At 51.7% G+C, this 15,340-nt stretch overlaps 1 protein-coding gene across 2 annotated transcripts in view; it reads left to right on the top strand.

Annotated features, from left to right (window-relative positions):
• SCUBE3 (signal peptide, CUB domain and EGF like domain containing 3) overlaps nucleotides 1–10,644 on the top strand; it is a 32,913-nt gene extending 22,269 nt beyond the window's left edge. For both annotated transcript variants that reach the window (XM_044917444.1, XM_044917443.1), the window contains exons 7-22: nucleotides 682–798; nucleotides 2,466–2,588; nucleotides 3,066–3,182; nucleotides 3,678–3,803; nucleotides 4,081–4,197; nucleotides 4,335–4,439; nucleotides 4,730–4,846; nucleotides 5,165–5,323; nucleotides 5,564–5,779; nucleotides 6,164–6,325; nucleotides 6,529–6,696; nucleotides 7,213–7,374; nucleotides 7,803–8,000; nucleotides 8,485–8,637; nucleotides 8,762–8,841; nucleotides 10,495–10,644. In XM_044917444.1, the coding sequence (XP_044773379.1) occupies nucleotides 682–798; nucleotides 2,466–2,588; nucleotides 3,066–3,182; nucleotides 3,678–3,803; nucleotides 4,081–4,197; nucleotides 4,335–4,439; nucleotides 4,730–4,846; nucleotides 5,165–5,323; nucleotides 5,564–5,779; nucleotides 6,164–6,325; nucleotides 6,529–6,696; nucleotides 7,213–7,374; nucleotides 7,803–8,000; nucleotides 8,485–8,637; nucleotides 8,762–8,841; nucleotides 10,495–10,644 (2,270 nt within the window). The remainder of the gene's footprint in view (nucleotides 1–681; nucleotides 799–2,465; nucleotides 2,589–3,065; nucleotides 3,183–3,677; nucleotides 3,804–4,080; nucleotides 4,198–4,334; nucleotides 4,440–4,729; nucleotides 4,847–5,164; nucleotides 5,324–5,563; nucleotides 5,780–6,163; nucleotides 6,326–6,528; nucleotides 6,697–7,212; nucleotides 7,375–7,802; nucleotides 8,001–8,484; nucleotides 8,638–8,761; nucleotides 8,842–10,494) is intronic.
• The last annotated feature ends 4,696 nt before the right edge of the window (nucleotides 10,645–15,340 follow it).

The raw sequence follows: 15,340 nt of genomic DNA, 5'->3' as shown, positions 1-15,340 counted from the left end.
CCTAGCCAGTCTCTCCCCATTAGGAAAGGAAAACAACAACAGAACAGCCAGCTTATCTCCATTTGGAACTAAAAGGAGGGCTTGGGAGGAGTTGGAGGTAGCCAGGAGGGGCTGGGAAATGACCAAGTATGTGCCTCTCCTCTGAGGATGAGCAGTCAGGCCTGGAACTGGGACCTTTTTTTAAGACAGCTGAGCAAGGAGGAAGGGGAAGATGAATTGGTGGCCATCCCTCAGCTGTCTTAGGGATCACTAGGCTCACTCTTCCCAAGACTATCCCACCCTGACACCAGAGAGATAGTCGGCGGAAAAAGGAGGAGACTCCTATCTGTCCCTTCTTGTTCCCTGGAGGCTGAGAACCACCCTTCCTTAGCTCCCATCCCTCCCTGCGCCCTCCCCGCTCCACCTCCTCCACCCCCTCAGCGCATTCCTGCCTGACAGCTCTGGCTTGTACCTGCCTCACTGCTGTCCACCTTGTTTCAATCAAGTAGGGGGCAGGGAAGTGGACTGCTTGGCTGCACTTGTGAGGGGATGGGGGCTGGGAGCCTCCACTGAATGCTCCTTCGAAAGCACAGGGAGGCAGCTGAGGCCTTCCCTCGCGCCTCCGCTTTCTACTCCCCTCAAGTTTGGGATTCCTCCAAGCAAGTAACCCAATTACCATCCCCGTGCCTCCCTCCTAAACAGAGACCTGTGCTGTCAACAACGGGGGCTGTGACAGTAAGTGCCACGATGCAGCCACGGGCGTCCACTGCAGCTGCCCCGTGGGCTTCATGCTGCAGCCAGACAGGAAGACCTGCAAAGGTAAGGGCTCTCAGAGGACAGGAGCATCGGGGTAAGGGGCCGAGGTTTGGACCAGAGATACAGTACCTATTATGGGAGCTCCTCAACCCCCGGAGGCTGTCCTGATTAGAAAGAACCGAAGGCATGGCTAAGGCTTGTCTCGTCTGCCTTTCCCACCTCAGTTCAAGGGGCACGAAAGTCCGGCCAGCTCCTTAGTGCCCCAACCCTACATTGTTTTCCTTACTCTCATTCCTATCCCCCTACAGGTCCCTAACCCTCTTGCTTAATGAACATGCCATTCTCATTTGTCCCTGGCTCTAGAAGGATCTTTGAGCCCTGACTGTGTGTGTACAAGGTCACAGATGTGTTCCATAACCTTCTTAACCCACATTCCCCAGACCTTTCCAAGTGGAAAGGCTACACTGGTCAGAGGGAGAAGAGGGTGGCAGTTGGGAGCACTGATGCTGGAGCCTGGCTACCTGCGTTCAGATCCCAGCTCTGCAATCCTGCGCAAGTTACTTAGCATCTGTGCCTCAGTTCCACTACAATAATGGTGCTTGTCCTAAGGATTAGATCAGTTATATGTAAATTATATAAAAAGTACTTAGAACAGTACCTGACAGATGGTAAGTGTCTTGTGTTAACTATTATTATGGTATAATTTCCCATATTGTCCATCCTATTTCCCTTCCTTTTAATAAGCCAGGTCTGGGAGAAAGGTGGAGTGGGGGGGAGGAAAAAGGGAGGGTAGCCATACTGAAATAATGATTCATCAGGTCTGTGTCGCCTGGTCACAAGGAGGCCTGGAAAGAGGACTGAGCTCCTCCTTTGTGTCTTTTGGCCCAACAGCTGGCAGAGAGGATGGGGAGACAGGGAGGGCTGGGGCAGCAGGTCAGACAGCCAGAGTTGAGAGGTTTCCTGCTGGGAAGGACTGTTGACAGGTATGCTAAGAGTGAAGTGGAAGACTGCCCTCTCTGCCCCCTCCCCCAAGTAGGGGTAAGTAGCCTGGGTCCTGTCTGCCACCAGCTTGGGGAACTTGACCTCAGGAAGGAAGCTGCTCACGGGCCCCCCTTCCCTTCCTAGTGCTGAAAGCCGCCTCAGGCCTGAGCCTCTCCAGACCTCTCCCAGTCCAGCCCCCTGCCTGGCCCCCACCCCTCCCCCAGCAGCTACCCAGCCTCACTGGCTCTCCTGGAGGTCCTGGTGCCTGGCTCTCTCCTAGCTCCTCCTCTCTGAAGGGCTGCCCCTTTGAATCTTCACCTCTCTGTGCCACCCCCCACACCATTGCCTAGGGCTCTTAGGCCGGGCAGGGGTGGGGGACAGCATGGGATAAACCTTACCCACCAGCCTTTTGGGGAACGGCCATCACCACAGAATGAAGGACAGAAACTAGCCCCCCGGTTCGAATGCCTACCTACTTCCTACTCTAGGCAATTCCTTGAGGGCCTGACTCTGCTTCCCATCTGTCCCTTTCTAACAGGGCTCAGTCCCAGGAAAGGTGTTCCTAATGACCACAGATCCCATGAACAGGGAAGAAACAGACTAGAGAGTGAGAGAGGAGTCAGAACAGCAGGCCCAGGGCTCTGCTTGATTTTCTCTGTCTCTGTGAGGGAGGGAGGGAGGTCATCTCCTTATTTGTTGTCCCCAGGCTTTGGTATCACCTTTGGTTCTACTTTTTTCTGCTTCCCCAGACATAGACGAGTGCCGCTTGAACAATGGGGGCTGTGACCACATTTGCCGCAACACAGTGGGCAGCTTTGAATGCAGCTGCAAGAAGGGCTATAAGCTTCTCATCAATGAAAGGAACTGCCAGGGTGAGCAGATGTGGGCCAAGGGGAAAGCCTTGGGAGAGGTTCTAGGGGTAGGAGAGCTTCAGGGAGGCCAGAGGGCCGGAGTCTGAGAAAGTCAGTGGACACTGTGGAGAGTCTCCATAGGCAGTGTCATGCTGAAATTAGCAAACGTACCCCTTCCTCTTGATGGACCAGCTCTACCTTGCTCTTGGCAAGGAGGAGGGATGGATTTCTCCCTAATTCAAATCCTTGGCAGGATCTGACCTGCCTAACCACATATGGTGGTCCTGATCCATGGGCACCAGATCTCACAGTTCCTGACTCCAAAGACTACAAGTGGAGGGGGCACAGGGGATGGGTAGGCACTGCTAAATCATTGATCCTAGGGCTGGGCCATGAGGGAGGGTCAAGGCCCCTCATGTGGGTCCTCCACCTAAGCAAGGGGTCCCAGGGTCGAGTGCCCCAAGACAGATTCAGTGGCTTGCATCCCTGTTCTTCCAGATATAGACGAGTGTTCTTTTGATCGAACCTGTGACCACATATGTGTCAACACACCGGGAAGTTTCCAGTGCCTCTGCCATCATGGCTACCTGCTGTATGGTGTCACCCACTGTGGGGGTAAGCTAGCAAATTCACACCCTCCACCACCCGGCCCCTCTCACCTCCACACCCTTCCGCTGAACAAGTTCCTGAGTTGGCTTGTGGCTGTGGGCAGTCCCCAGGTGCATGTGCCATGTCTGCATCCATCACGATGACCCGGGAGATACTAAGACAACTAGGAGATGAGATCGGGGAACAGCATTCTGCTGCCATAATTTCTATCTCCCATCCCATCGCTGCCTCTTGACTCCCATCCGCAACTTCCAAATTGCAGTCCCAGTGGCAGGAAGGAGTGGAAGGCTTTAAAAACCTTGTCAGCCAGGCCCCTTTTCAGTCGGTTGTTCTTTGGCTGGGGGCAGAGATAAGGGAGGGAGGTCCTAGGCTTGAGTTTCCTCAAGCCAGTAGTCGTCTCGGAGTGCCTGGGACTCTAACCAAAGGTCCTCACTCACTGCCCACTCCGTGGCTCCTACTCCGCCCCCACCATTGTTGGTATCTCCCTACTCCTTCCCCCAGATGTGGATGAGTGCAGCATCAACCGCGGAGGTTGCCGCTTCGGCTGCATCAACACTCCGGGCAGCTACCAGTGTACCTGCCCCGCGGGCCAGGGCCGGCTGCACTGGAACGGCAAAGATTGCACAGGTGGGCAGCACCCTCTGCTGGCCAGAGCCGGCACTGCACTTTTGGGGGGGGGTGGAAATTGGGGTCCTGTAAGTGGGGTCCTTCCACGCTGAGGAAGCTGCGAAGTAGTAGGGGAGCAGAATGTAGTCATCTGAGTTAGAGACATGAAGTTTCTGGTAAAGAATCCCCTCATCGGTCTCGGTTTACAATCACAGTTCTCTTCCTCCAAATGAGCGAACGGCGGAGGAGGGTGGGGGAGGAAGGCCCTCTCTTCCTCCGGTCCCTCTCCCCTTCCTAGAGCCGGTAAAATGTCAAAGCAGTCCTGGTGCCTCGAAAGCCATGCTCAGCTGCAACCGGTCTGGCAAGAAGGACACCTGTGCCCTGACCTGCCCCTCCCGGGCCCGGTTTTCGCCAGGTACACAGAGGCGGTTGCTGTAGGGCTGGCAGGGAGGAAAGGCCAGCTGTGCAGGGAGCTCTTCTGCTTCTGATGCATTACTCCACCCAGTGGGTGTTGGGGGGGTGGTCAGAGCTGTGACAGCCCCCTTCTCTCAGAGTCTGAGAATGGCTTCACGGTGAGCTGTGGCACCCCCAGCCCCAGGGCCACTCCAGCCCGAGCTGGCCACACCGGGAACAGCACAAACTCCAACCACTGCCATGGTGAGCACCAGCCCAGAGGCCTTGTTCCCACCTTACTCTCTTGCTTAGTAACCCCTATTTCTCTTCATTACTCCTCCTGGCCTTATTTTATCCTGGATCCCCTTCCTTGCTTTGTCATTCTTCAGCCCTTCTGCCTTGCTCCCTCTGCCCCTAACATCTGACTCCCCTGGCTTTCATAATCCTTCTCCAGCCAAGCCCCTGGCTTATTGCCCAGCTTCTCGATACCCTCCACAGCAGTTCCCACCCCCACGGGGCCCCCAGGCTGTGCTGAGCTTCTACCATCCCCCTAGAGGCTGCAGTGCTATCGGTTAAACAGCGGGCCTCCTTCAAGATCAAGGATGCCAAGTGCCGCCTGCACCTGCGAAACAAAGGCAAAATGGAGGAGGCCAGCAGGATCCTGGGGCAAGGTCTGGACTGGGGCCCCCACCCCACTGGGTTGTCTGGCCACCACACCCTTCCCACCGCTCCACTCCTCTGCTTAGCGAGATCTCCAAAAACCCGCTGGCGTCCTGAACTCTGGACAGAGCAGGGGAAGAGGCTCTTGCAGGCACAGGGCCCAAGGAAGTCCTGGGATATCCCCCGACCAAATAATTGGTATCCTACATTAAAAGCGAACTGAGATAGCTGCGGAGATCTGGTGAGGTCTGGCTGGCTTGGGGTGGAACAGTGAGAGCTGGGAGCAAGAACTTTCTCTGCCCCTGGGGTTGACAAGTCCTCTCCCCCAGGTGGTGCCCCCTGCTCTGACTGCCAGGTCACCTTCATCCACCTCAAGTGTGACTCCTCTCGGAAGGGCAAGGGCCGGCGGGCCCGGACCCCTCCAGGCAAGGAAGTCACTCGGCTCACCCTGGAACTGGAGGCAGAGGTCAGAGCCGAAGAAACCACAGGTGGGACTGGGGGCACTGCTGGGAGGAGGGTGGAAAGCAAGGGGTCAGAGGTGGGGAAACCGCAGGTCTCAGCAGCAAAAGGAAGGGGCAACGCCTGTACTAAGGGCAGACCCCGCCTAACACCAAAGCCAGGAGCCAGTCTCTTACTATGCCCCTCCTAGCTCCTAGCTTTGCTCCCTGCCCTCCTGCTCATAGCCACTTTCTCTTCCTTCCCTGACTCATACCATCATCCACCACCAGCTGCCTGTGGACTCCCCTGCCTCCGACAGCGAATGGAACGGCGGCTGAAAGGGTCCCTGAAGATGCTTAGAAAGTCCATCAACCAGGACCGCTTCCTGCTGCGCCTGGCAGGCCTTGATTATGAACTGGCCCACAAGCCGGGCCCAGGAGCTGGGGAGCGAGCAGAGCTGGTGGAGACCTGTAGGCCTGGGCAGCACCGTGCTGGGGCTAAGTGTGGTAAGGGAGCTTGCTGGGGAAAAGGGGAACAGGGGAGTGGGGATGGCCCAACTTGGGCCTGACTCAGAGCAGGACACTTTATGGCCTCAGTTGTACCTCAAATTGTGAGGCAGCCAAGACCCTCCTGCCTATCATCCTCCTCTCCCTGGTCCCAGGCTGAAATCTAGAGGGATATCATGTCTAGAGGGACCACCAACCCTCCTGTACGTGGCTTTGGCCCCTGGTCTTCCCAAGCAGGATTCTGTCTCTTCCCAGACAGAGATTCTCCTTGAATCTGTGGGGGGGGGGGGGGGGGGGGGGGGGGGGGGGGGACCCCCGGGCGGGGGGGAGGGGAAGTAGGGGGGGGGGGGGGGGGGGTGGCTAGCGCGGCCGACTCTCCCTCAGTCAGCTGCCCGCAGGGAACGTATTACCACGGCCAGACGGAGCAGTGTGTGCCATGCCCAGCAGGCACCTTCCAGGAGAGAGAAGGGCAGCTCTCCTGCGACCTTTGCCCTGGGAGTGATGCCCACGGGCCTCTCGGAGCCACCAACGTCACCACATGTGCAGGTGCCAGGGGAACAAACAATACAGAGTGGGGTAGGGCGGGCACTGGGACACCCACGGGCATGGGATTTCCCAAGGGCAGGCCCGGGCTCCAGACCACTCTCCTCGTCAACATCCTGTTTGTGTGCCTCTGTCCCTGAGACTGGGTAATCCGTGGGAATGACCAGGACCATCCCCATCAGAGTTGGGCCCTTGATTCATTGCAGGTCAGTGCTCACCTGGCCAATACTCTGTAGACGGGTTCAAGCCCTGCCAGCCATGTCCACGGGGCACCTACCAACCTGAAGCAGGACGGACCTTGTGCTTCCCATGTGGTGGGGGCCTCACCACCAAGCATGAGGGGGCCATCTCCTTCCAAGACTGTGACACCAAAGGTGAATGGGCTACTCACTTGGAGACTCCCCAGCTTGAACTACTTCCAAAAACTCTCCAAGTCCCCAGAGTAAACCTAAGTATGTTGCCCCACCATCTTCCCCAGACTGGGAAGGGCCCAGCTGCCTGACCAACCATACCGTCCTGCTCAGAGGACACATCCTGACCCTCACCAGTCCCAAGTCCAGGAATTAGGAAATAAATAACAGTCTTATTTACTCCTCTGCTTTGGAGAACGGGTAGCATATTCCCCTCAATACTACAAATAAGTTTCTATAGGTTTGGCACGATGCTCAGTGCCTGAAAGAAAAGGACTGGCACAGTAGCCGACCAGTCTGTCAAGTTCGTTTTTCCCTAGGCTTAAATTCTGGCATGACTAGGAAAGGTTGGGACTTTGGAAGGAACTTGGGTATCTTCAGTCCCCTGCTTCTCCATGATGAATATGTCCTGCTCATCCCATGCCCCAGAACTCCCACTTGCCTGCCATCTTAACTCCTACCTTTCCCCTTTGCCTGCAGTCCAGTGCTCCCCTGGTCACTACTACAACACCAGCATCCATCGCTGTATCCGCTGTGCCATGGGCTCCTATCAGCCTGACTTCCGTCAGAACTTCTGCACCCGCTGTCCAGGAAACACAAGCACTGACTTTGATGGCTCCACCAGCGTGGCCCAGTGCAAGAGTATGTGGCAGGCCAGGCGGTGGAAAAGGGCGTAGAGAGGCCTGGGAACAATGGCCATGAGAAGAGGTTGGGGGTGGGATAAGTAAACCCACAGGGAGCAAGGCTAGGGAGTGGGTGGGCACGAAAGTCCCACCCTCCACCTCTCCCAACCCACTCAATCCCAAGACCGTTGCTGGACTGGGCCCCATGGCACTCTCTCCCTGGACACAGGTAGTGGGGAGACAGAGAGGTGAAGTGAGATGAGAAGGTACTAAAAGGGTGGGAAGGAAGGTGGACCCAGAACTTGGAGAAGAGATGATGAACGAGGAAGGCGGCTATCTACATGTGTCTGATTTCCACTTCAAAACGCTTCAATATCCCTAACCCATTTCCCTGTTGACTTCCCTTCTCTTTCTTGCTCTCTTTCTTGCACCTGGGTTTGCATACAGATCGCCAGTGTGGTGGGGAGCTGGGTGAGTTCACTGGCTATATCGAGTCCCCCAACTACCCAGGCAACTACCCAGCTGGCGTGGAGTGCATCTGGAACATCAACCCCCCACCCAAGCGCAAGATCCTTATCGTGGTACCCGAGATCTTCCTGCCATCTGAGGATGAGTGTGGGGACGTCCTCGTCATGAGAAAGAACTGTGGGTGGCTGCAGAGCTGGGCCAAGGAAGGGCAAATCTGGTTGGGAGGGAGAGAGAGAGAGAGAGAGAAGATGGGTACAGGAAGAACTGGGGCAGTGAGAAGGGAGGCCTTGGGACGAGAGAGGCTAACAAAGGAAAACAGCAATGAATGCTCTATGTTGGGTGGAGAGCAGAGTTAAGAAAGCCAGCATTGGGATTAGAACTCCAATAGTGTTACACATGTCACTTTCCTGTTCTAGCATTTTTGCTGTTCCATTCATTTAAATGTCAAATTTCTTACACTCTGTGAGTGCCCGGACATCAAAGAGGAGTTGTGGAACAAGCAGAGGGCAGTGGGAGAGGATATGTTTATGCTGGGGGTGGGGGAGGTACATGCACAGGGGAGAGCCTCTGTCAGCATGACTCCTTCTCCCCACGGCCCTCCTCCATGAGGGCTTGGGTAGCCTGCCCTGCTGCTCTCCTGACCTGCTGCTTGCCTTCCCAGCCTCCCCATCCTCCATTACTACCTATGAGACCTGCCAGACCTACGAGCGGCCCATTGCTTTCACGGCCCGCTCCAGGAAGCTTTGGATCAACTTTAAGACAAGCGAGGCCAACAGCGCTCGTGGCTTCCAGATCCCCTATGTTACCTATGATGGTGAGCAAGGGCAGGAATGCCAGGGAGGTGGGTGAGAAAGGTGAGCCTCATGAGTCTTAGGAGGGAGCAGGGGGAGCAGGAAGAGTTTCCACTCGTAAACTGCTCCCCTTGGTTGATTTTGCAGAGGACTATGAGCAGCTAGTAGAAGACATTGTTCGAGATGGCCGGCTCTATGCATCTGAAAACCACCAGGAGATTTTAAAGGCAAGTGAACGAGCACAGCAATAAGAATAGCCAGCATTTAATGAGCATGTAACAATGTGCAGGCAGTAGGCTGAGGGCTTACAGGAATATTCTCATTTGATATACACAAGAGCTCTATGAAATAGGTACTTTCATCATTCCCACTTTACACATAAGAAAACTAAGGCACAGAGTTACAGAACTTGCCCAGTGCATCCAAGCCCATCTGACTGCAGGGTCCCTCACACTACCTTATACTGTGGGGGAAGAGGAAGAGAAGATGAGGAGATGAAATGTCCCCTACGGCTTGTACCAAGAAACAGGGGGGAAATGAGGTACAGAAAGATGCTTCTGCATAAGTCCCTCCCTTCCCTGCCTCCCTCCTCAGTTCCCACAGAAAAGGAGCAGATCTAGCACAGTGTTTCTCAGAGTTAATTCAGCACAACCTGTTTTAAAGGAAAAGAAATGTTAGCAACATTAAAGAATGAACTAGACCCCCCAGGGTCTGTGGATCCGTTTGAGAAAATCTTACTTGGGAAGCTACAGTCCTAGCAACAGTATTATCCTTCATAAATTATCAATGCAAGAACAAATTTTATCTTTATGGTTATTAAAATCATTTTTGCATTATCGTCAAAATAAGAGACACAATGACAAAAATCTCCTAGAACTTGCAGACTACAAAGAAAATCATTTCAGCAGTGCTTTTTGAACATGTTTTAAAGCATCTGAACCCTTATTTCAGATGTGCTGTGGAACTCCAATGCATAAAGTAGTGGGGATGAGGGGCCAGAAGCCCCGTCTCTTATTTTAAAAATCTGCTGATGCCATAGGAAGAATACTAGCCTAGAAGCCAGAAGACCTGAGCCTCAGTGCACAGTGCCTGGCGCCTAGTAGGCTCTCCACATGCCATGTTGCTGTCTCAGACAGAATGGTCAGGAAAGGCCTCTGAGAGGAGACCTAAATGAGGTAAAGGGCTACCCATTAGAAGATCAGGAAAGGAGCATTTTAAGCTGAGAGGCATGGGAGTGGTGTGGCATGTTTGAGAACCCTGAAGCCAGGAGAGCTCAGCAGAGTAAGAAAGTCAAGGGGGACTAGAGGACAGAGAGCAGGGTACAAATCACTTTCAGCCCATGGGCCATGCAAGGGACTGGGCTTTACTGAATGAAAAAAGAAACCAGAGAAGTGTTTTCAATAGCAAAAGGACATGATCTAATTAAAAACCAAAAAAGTCATTCTGGCTGCTGTGGGGGAGAACAGTCTGTAGAGGGACAACGGTAGGTGGGAGCAGGGAGCAAGGAAGCAGGGTAGGAGGCTATTGCAAGTTGTCCAAGTGAGAGATGATGGTGGCCTGGACAGTGTGGTAGCTGTGGAGGCTGTGGGAAACGGTCAGACCCCAGATATTACTTTGAAGGTGGAATCAACAGGATTTGTCGTGGTTGTGGGCAAGAGAGAGGAGTCAAGGATGACTCCAAGGACTGGGACATGAGCAAGGGAAGGATGGCGCTGCCAATGACGGAGTTGTAGGATTCTAAAGGAGGAACAGGTGGTGGGATGGAAATCCAGAGGTCACCTCTGGGCATGCCTACTCAACATGCTTCTGAGTCGAGGCTGGTGTCCCTCTTTCCCACCCCCAACGCTGAGGCTGACATTGCCGCCTGCCACCCTTTGCAGGACAAGAAGCTCATCAAGGCCTTCTTTGAGGTGCTGGCCCACCCCCAGAACTACTTCAAGTACACAGAGAAGCACAAGGAGATGCTGCCAAAATCCTTCATCAAGCTACTCCGCTCCAAAGTTTCCAGCTTCCTGAGGCCCTACAAATAGTGCCCCTAAGCCCAAGACCCAGGTTTTAAAGCCCCCAGACTCCTTAGCCCTCAGAGCCGGCAGCTCCCATCCCCAGATGAGGAACTCTCTCCTCTCTTTCTTTTTGGAGGAAAAAAAAAAAAATCACTATAGACAAAGCACTCTTCCTTTCTGTCTCTCTAGCTTCCTTTCCTGTCTCTCTCTGCCTCTCTCTTTCTCCCTCTCTCTTACTGTGGTCTCTTTTCCTACATGCTCCCTGGAAAAGCCATTAAGCGCTGGCTCTGTTTCCCCTGAGGGGTAAAAGAACAGTGTCCCCTTCCCCTTCCCAGCCACACTGCCCATTTTACTAGCCCACATCCCTGGCCTCATCAGCTTGGAAGGGTGCTAGAGGCCCATGAAGGAAGTGGGGAATGGGGCGGGGGAAGAAGGGCTTCTGCCATTTTAGGGTTGTGCCTTGCTAGTCAGGAGCCAAAATGCCCCCTGGCTGTGCCCCCCAGGATGATTCTAACAACCCAGGGTTCTGCCAAAGAAGCCTTTGACTTACAGGCTTAATGCCAGCACTGGTACTCTGGGGCACATGGTTCGAGCCCTGGACTGTCCACACAGCTGGCTTTCTTGTCTATACAGCTTCTTTCCTTCTTCCCCCACATCTGCTTGGGGTCCAATCCATGAGGGCTTACAAAAGGCCCATAGCACTGGGCTAGTGGACAGCAGCTGAATGAGGAAAAGCAGCAGGCATTACCATGTTGAATGTGCCGCTGTCACCCCCCAACAGAAAGACTATAGCTCTGCAGGACAGAAACCAGGTTTTAAAGCATCACCAAAAAAAAAGAAGAAAAAAAAGAAAGAAGGAAAAAGAAAGAAAGGAAGGAAGGAAGAAAGGAAGGAAAGAGAAAATGTATCATCTAAAGGACTAGACTACAGAACAATTGGAAGCCAGCCTCAAACACTAATCCCCTTTCTTGTCTTCCTGGCCCAGCCATCTCCTCACCCCTACCTGAGTGCTCCCTGGGGGAGCCCTACTCCCCTTGCTAAGTGTTGTCCTTAAAGAAACATGGCTGCTGACCAGAAGCCAGCCTGGGCCTTGCCCCAGACTTGTCTTTCCCTTGTAGCCCCAGATGGCTTGTGGGCTCCACCAAAGAGGACCCTGCTCTGCAGCCAGCCCAGAGCCACTTGCTGCCCACAACCTTGCTGGCCCCAGGTTGTGGGCAGCAAGAGGAATGTGTGCACACTTGGCAAGCCTTCTGCCCACCCTGTCCACATCTAATAAGTGCAATCATTTTGAGTCTTCCTATGTTGTCTAGAGGGAGGGGTTTTTGTTTTCTGGTTTTGTTTTTTGTTTTTGTTTCTTTTTTCCTCTATTAGAACAAACCTATTTATAGCTGCCCGAGAGAGAAGAGTGTATGTTTGAAGTGGAAGAAAAAAGGTTTTGAATCTCATGAACCTTGAGTGCTGGAGCATCTGATCTGTCTCTGCTCTCCCACCAGTGGCCATTCAGACCTCTGGAACCCTCAGCTGGGGGAACCCAAAACTGTAGCTCAGAGGCACCTGATGTGTAGGAGAGTAATTCTGGGGACTTGACGGAGCAGGAAGGAGAGGGACCTGTGTTTGCTAATCCAATCCTGCCATCCCTGTGCCTCTCTATGGATTCAGCATGGACCTCACGACTGTAGAGGCTGATGGAATCGGTCAGTGATTCTCCACTCCCAAGTAGGGAAAGCCTCCATCTTTTCCCTGCCTTCATCCTGTTTTCCCCTGGTGTACACATGGAAGAGCATCAGGACAAACCCCCTGGGGATGGGCTGACTCAGGGCCCTGAGGCCAGAGACAAGGCTATGGGAAGCAAGAATAGGACAGTTATCCAGGCATGAAGTTTGCCTGACCTCTGCCTACCCCTACCGGTTTGCCATTCCCTCTAGGAGTTGACTTCAAGCCTAGCTTCCTCCACTACTGCTTTTCAAAAGGAAGAATCAAGCTCATGCCCAAGCCCACATCCTGCACACATTCTACCCTCATTCCACTGCTGCCTATAAATTTATTTTCCATTTGCTCCTTTTATTTCCCCCAAAACTGTAGTTCTCTTCAATCAAAGACTACCAACTAACTTCTAGGGTTCATTTCTAAGTGACTGTCCCAGGTTATTGCTCCCCCAGGAGAGTCGACACTACATAAAGAAGCTTGCACCATCCCCTCACTCCCTAATCAGTAGCGTTCACCAGCCAAAGATAGCCTTAGGCAGTAGGTAGCCAAGGTCAAAGCTAGTTCCCCAGACTTCCATTAGCCAACACCCAGGCCCTTGGCAGTAGAGTGTCTGGCTTCCTGTGTCTCTCTTAGTCAGAGAGGGCTCTGCTATAAAGATACAACACGGCTGCTTCCATACAAGAAAATGGTCATTTAATAGAAGTATCCACACTTCCCAGGAAATGCCGTGAAAACTGCTTTAATCCACTCTGACCATCCTCATTCTCCACCAGAAGCTAGGATAACTTTCTGATTCTCTCCCTACCATTGCATCTCTCTTAGAAAGCTAAGCAGAGTACCTCCCAACTTAGGCCTTCAGGGTCTGGCTTCTCCTTGCTCTCTTCCTTTCCTGTCACCCCATACATACACATAAACATATTTCCTCCAGTAATTTATTCCACGGTTTCTGGAAACTGCAAATGATTTCCACAGTATGGGAAGTATAGACCACTAGGCTTCTTAACTAATGTCAAAACAGATCTTGGTGAGCAGGTAAAGACCTGCTAATGTCCACCACGATTAGTTTAGGTCGTCCAAGTAAGGGGTTAACAATCCAGGCAAAGCTACTGCTGAACATATGGAGGAAGCCAGTCTTGGGGCATCAAACCAGGGGTTAAGTAGACTGAATGAGGAGTCAACACTCAGGGACTCTCTAGGCCTTTTACAGGTCAGACAGAAAAAACGGTTTTTACCAGTGTAAGGAAGGAAGTAGATGGTGTAAATGGGAACCCTTCATGAACCAGTCCCAAGGCCTCTCTGCAGGATGGGGGTGTTTACAGGGCCACAGTACTGTGAGGCTTCATTTCTCTCAGTAGAAAACCTGCCCTGATCTGAGTCTGGGAATGGGAAGCCATTTCTGCAAGGACTCTGAGCGCCAAGTGATGCACATCAGAAAGGCACTTAAATCCTCAGCAACATGGCAATCCCTTTTTACTTCTCTGCCTCCCTCTTTCTGTATTATTAGGCCAGGTCCATTCCCTAAACCCCGAGGGAACTCTCAGTCAGGAGAAAACCGACCAGAACCCAGACTTGAGCTGCCCTACCCCAGGCCTATAAATCCCCAGAAGAAGACACTGAGCTGTGACTACTCTGACTTCGTGAGGATTGGGTTAGTTTGAGGTAATGGAGGCTCAGATTTGTTGCTGCAAGTTCAGTAATACGGCCCTGGTCTCTGGCCCTAATGAAATTTTTGTATCTGAGAAGTGTTCTCCATAGGCATGTCTGAGGGGACTCTGTAGTGGACTGACAGGTCATATCTCAAAATGTCAGAAAACATTATAGAGCATTCAAACTTTGTTATTTGCTGCTTAACCTCAATATTACAGGCTCAAATTAGGGGGAGGGAGACAAAGTATAACTGACCATAAGCAGAAAATAATGTTAACCTGCTTGGCTTCTTTCTAAAGCACAAAAGTGGAAGCAAACAACACAAGGATATCTTTAAATAGGACCTGTCTCAAAGATAGCACACCCTGTCCTTGGGCCATTATTTGGACTAGGAACCCTTTAAGAAAATATATGATTAGAGAGAATGGAACCCCCAGTTCTGTTATCAGCTTATCTAGACAACACATTGTAGCAGTTTGGACAAACCGAAAACTTTATTCTTCTATGTGAGTTAAACTGAAGTTTCAGAGAATAATCATTACCATGTGGGAGGCTTTTTTTAATGCAGAAAAAGAATCTCAAAATGTTGTATTTATATCTGCCTTCCACTGCTGCCAATATAGTAAGCATCTCCTACACAATCAACAATAAACAGTAAATGATGCAGTTCATAGAGTATTTTGCACTTGGGGAAAAAAATATATCTGAACTTGTAAAAAGAAATGTTTGGATTTTGTATTGTCTTTTTTTATTATTATTATTAAAATACTAAATGAAACTCCTTGGCCTGGCATCTATTCCTCTGTCTCAATAGTTTATTCTAGAGCTGGAAACAAAGTGTCCTCTGGCTTTCAGATAGGACTTATAAAATTGTTTCATGTATCCATCTTATTCCTAATGATTTTGGAACCTGAAAAGGCTTGTCTCTCTATTTTTAAAGGCAGTATCAAGAATTATCCCCTACGGGGGACCTAGGGAGTAGGGGAAGTTTAGGGTATTGTTTCTCCTCACTATAGTACAGTTCCCCAAATCTAGCCAGGCCACAGATTCCCTAATTAAGATGTCCCACTCTAGCAAAATACCAGCACTGAGAGTCACGCAAAGTTGTTCTTTTTAGGCAGTACACTCTTGGCCACCCAACAGAATTCTGAAATATCATTTAGCCACTATGACCATTACTACCATACGGCACAGGAACACAATCTCCAGTCTCTTACAAATGAACAGTCCCAATTTCTAGGCTCAGAGATGATAGATAAAACTTGTTACAATTATGTAATTCCCTGACATAAAATTTTATTGGATCTAATATCCAAATGATATAGCAATTTAAGAGAAACAAGGCAAAATCTACCTGATCAAAAAATAT

This window comes from Neomonachus schauinslandi, chromosome 8 (genome assembly GCF_002201575.2).
Source record: "Neomonachus schauinslandi chromosome 8, ASM220157v2, whole genome shotgun sequence".
Classification (NCBI taxonomy): Eukaryota; Metazoa; Chordata; class Mammalia; order Carnivora; family Phocidae; genus Neomonachus; species Neomonachus schauinslandi.
The sequence above is the reverse complement of the archived record's forward strand: the minus strand, read 5'-3'. Positions and strand labels throughout refer to the sequence as shown.